Raw genomic sequence first — 4,027 nt, forward strand, 5'->3', positions numbered from 1 at the left:
AGCACTGCGCTCACAAACGCTGCTTTATCAGGCATCACAGGCATGATGAAATGAAAATGAGACCAATCGGACCAATCACCGCAGATTAGCTTCATGCAAAGGGAGGGGTTTGGAAAAATGAATCCTTAAACGAATCGTTTGGGAGTCGATTCGATTTTTTACCAAGTAAGGTAAAAAATAAATGCATATTATAAGACAATGAAAGTGCTTTTTGACCTTGCATGCATGTCAACCTGTTGTAGTGGACTCCCAAAACCAAATTATGAACCTTTCATAACCCATAATAGGGGCACTTTAACATCAACTGCATATTTTACTTTACTCATAAGCCAAAAAAAACACACTACTCTAAAAATTCATAGGAAATGCTAATTCTCTTCCCGGGAAAAGAACTACAAAACAAAGCTTTATTCTTGAATCATTGTGTTGGAGGTCTTTTATTCTGGAATAATTTCCTGAATTATCTGCCATTTTATTTCTGAAGGTTTCTTTTCCAGCTCTGTACTGGCTCCTTTTATAGCAGTGTAAAAAACCAACATGTACCTGAAATTGTAGGAGATGAAAACAAGTCAAGTTTTGAACCATGTAATAATTTAAATGGATTATTCCCCCCCCAGAAGGCTTAGGCTTTTGACTGACGGACATCCTTCCACTCCAACTTGGTGTTTTGTAAAGCCTGTGTCTTCTTCTCGTCTACCTGCACGTAATCCACCCTGTACTCGTCTGCCAGCAGCGGTTTCTGAAAACATCAAAAACACAATACCAACAAACAATCAAAACACTAATCCACATGGCCACAATGCATCAATCCAGCAGGCAGATTTAGAGCTGAGGGGTTACAAAGCAACAGTAACTGGGACAGGAAATGCTGAGTCACTGTTATCACTGCCTGAGGATTCATTGTATAAAGCCACAGAAACGATTACTACAAGAGATAGCAGTACCCACTAAAACCCCACAAACACTCACCAAATGTTTGACAGATGCATGTAAGAAATTTGGTTCTTAAACAGTTCATGCTACCACTGACCTTCTGAACAGGTGAGGGGGAGGCAGAATTAAAGTCAAGTGACAAGTAATCCAGCTGAGAAGGCCTCATCCAGGGAGCAGAATCACAAGCTGGGAACAAGAGCCGAGACTCCTGAACAAAGGAAAACACACAAATATAACCAAAATATATATAATACTGACACACATTTTATGTTTTATTATTATTGTGTTGAGGCGTGGCTCCCTCAGTATTATTGATATAATTGTTGTGATATCTGATGTGATCGCTACGATTATTATAATGTATATATTATTATAATTATATATTATAATGTCTATACATGCATTTATACATAAATGCATCTGTTTATTAATATATATTTGTGACCCTGGACCACAAAACCAGTCTTAAGTCGCTGGGGTATATTTGTAGCAATAGCCAAAAATACATTGTATGGGTCAAAATTATTGATTTTTCTTTTATGCAAAAAATCATTAGGACATTAAGTAAAGATCATGTTCCATGAAGATATTTTGCAAATTTCCCACTGTAAATATATAAAAACTTCATTTTTGATTAGTAATATGCATTGCTAAGGACTTCATTTGGACAACTTTAAAGGTGATTTTCCTCAATATTTTGTTTTTTTTGCACCCTCAGATTCCAGATTTTCAAATAGTTGTATCTTGGCCAAATATTGTCCTATCCTAACAAACCATACATTAATGGAAAGCTTATTTATTCAGCTTTGAGATCTCAATTTCAGTTATTAACTGGTTAAAATTAACTGGTTTTGTGGTCCAGGGTCACATTTGTGTTCAAAACTGTTCAGACGTTTGGGGTCATAAGATTGTTTTTAATTATTATTTTTAAAAGTATCTTATGTTCACAAAAGCTGCATTTATTAAATAACAAAAGCAGTAAAACAGTATTGTGAATATTGGGAAATGTTACTATTATTTAAAATAACTGTTTTCTATTTTAATATATTTAAAAATGTAATTTATTCCTGTGATGGCAAAGCTGAATTTTCAGCAGCCATTAATCCTGTCTTCAGTGTCACATAAATCATTCAAATATGCTGATTTGGTGATCATTTACTATTATTATCATTGTTGTTGAAAACAATGCTGCTTAATATTGTTGTGGATTCATCGATGAATAAAAAGTACAAAAGAACAGCATTTATTTAAAATGGAAATCTTTTGTAACATTATAAATGTCTTCACTGTCACTTTTGATAAATTTAATACACCCTTGCTGAATAGAAGTATTATTTTCTTTCATAACGGAAAAGCTTTTGAATTATAGTGTTTATAATTGGAATTTAAAGGGTTCATATGATGCAATTTCAATTTTTCCTTTCTCTTTGGAGTGTTACAAGCTCTTGGTGCATAAAGAAGATCTGTAAAGTTGCAAAGACTAAAGTCTCAAATCCAAAGAGATATTCTTTATAAAAGTTAAGAGTCAGCCCAAAATAATGTTCTTTTTAGCAACATCATATTACCCCTTTAAACATAAACTAACATATATTTTGCACTGTTTGCTGAATTTTTCTGTTTTTTTTTTCCCCCTGAAACAATTTACATTGTAATTTTGAGATTTACTGTTTTGTTTTTGCCTTGTTTTGTCATTCTTTTGTTTTATTTTCTCCCTATGTTGCCCTCTTTGCTCTTTCTAAATTTCAAGGAGAAACAGAGCAATAAATTATTAAGGAGAGAAGACGGGTTAAAGGAAGTCACGTTACCGTTGGCGTGATGTTCCCTTCCTGTTCAGAGCCGTTTAAGCCCCATCCCCGCCGCCTGTCCAAAGGAACAGACTGAAGTGATGTGCTAGAGACAAACAAAACACAGCAACTTTCAAATACAGATATACAAATACAAAACAATATCTTGCATTTAACAAATAACATAACATCAGTGTGGCGTCCATAAACATCACAAACAAGTAAATGAGAAGACACTTGTGCAGAGAGGGTTGCAAATGCAGGAAATAGAGATCAAGTGTCAAAACAAACACTTTGTTTATCTTTGTTGAAGATGTAGGACACAGACAGAAGTGGTTGAGAAGAAGAACAGAGTTGCAGAGGATCAGTTTGGGGTCATTTTTGATGTGTAAATATGAGTTCGTCACAATTCTCACCTGGGTTCTGTCATGGTGCGTGTGAGGGGAACGTGGAAAGGACATTCAGAAATTGTGGACAGACCCCGCAGGTCTAAAGGAGGCGGTCGAGCTGTGAAAGCAAACACAATGCAGAACACTCAAACACTCCTTATCTTTTTCTCTCATGCACACCACACATTCAAACAAACACTTTCCCTTTTAATGAGGCATTTCCTTTGTGTGAAGGTGCATGACCTGTAGGAACCCTGCGCCTCCACTCAAGAAGACACAATGCTGTCTGAGATTCTTGTTCTGTGTCTCTGACAGTATCATGCACTTCCTCTTGTGCTTTTGTCTTGGCAAATTCTCAGTTGAAAAAGAATTTAAATTTAAATGCCACAAAGAATCTCTTAAAGAAGTATGCCCCTGTTCAGAATGAAATGTGTCTTGGAATGCCTGAGAAGTGACGTACTGTAATCTGGTGACTGTCTTATATTTATATCATATGAGAGAGTTTCGCAATACATCACATGAGCAAGAGTGCTGTTTTCCCCCGAATATCTGCACGACTGCAAATGTGATAGTGATTTTTTACAACAGTTCAGTAAACAAGACGTCAGTATTGTGTTATTTTAGACAAAATATTGTCAGTATTCTCTGTTTTTGCTCAATTTCACCAGTGAAAACCGTTCCAAACAAAGCCACAACAGAACTCTTCGACCTTTCTGAGCAAAAACATAGCGGTGTTTCGTTGCTAAAGTAATCCACCTTCATAAATGAATCGAGTGAACCAACGATTCTTCGTCTCCGAATGAATCAGTCGTTTGAACGAATCGGTTGAATGAATGACTGAATCATAGGACTGAATAACCACTATTACAGTGACTTGCCGCCACCTACTGGTGGATCTAGTTTCATATTTAGAGTATATAT

At 35.8% G+C, this 4,027-nt stretch overlaps 1 protein-coding gene across 3 annotated transcripts in view; it reads right to left on the minus strand.

Moving 5' to 3' along the window:
* Positions 1 to 270: 270 nt before the first annotated feature.
* The window catches only part of LOC107746243 (GRB2-associated-binding protein 3-like), a 20,565-nt gene continuing 16,808 nt past the window's right edge, over positions 271 to 4,027 (minus strand). Inside the window, exons 7-11 of one of the 3 annotated variants that reach the window (XM_016560372.1) lie at positions 3,134 to 3,224; positions 2,739 to 2,823; positions 1,031 to 1,141; positions 644 to 739; positions 271 to 543 (exon numbers count right to left, since the gene is read on the minus strand). In XM_016560372.1, coding sequence (XP_016415858.1) covers positions 349 to 543; positions 644 to 739; positions 1,031 to 1,141; positions 2,739 to 2,823; positions 3,134 to 3,224 — 578 coding nt within the window. In that variant the 3' untranslated portion in view covers positions 271 to 348. Of the gene's footprint in view, positions 740 to 1,030; positions 1,142 to 2,738; positions 2,824 to 3,133; positions 3,225 to 4,027 lie in introns of all 3 variants that reach the window. The other 2 variants (XM_016560373.1, XM_016560374.1) reach the window with 2 other exon arrangements.

The sequence above is a fragment of the Sinocyclocheilus rhinocerous genome, unplaced genomic scaffold (assembly GCF_001515625.1).
Source record: "Sinocyclocheilus rhinocerous isolate Xijiao unplaced genomic scaffold, SAMN03320098_v1.1 scaffold3060, whole genome shotgun sequence".
In the NCBI taxonomy this organism is placed as follows: domain Eukaryota; kingdom Metazoa; phylum Chordata; class Actinopteri; order Cypriniformes; family Cyprinidae; genus Sinocyclocheilus; species Sinocyclocheilus rhinocerous.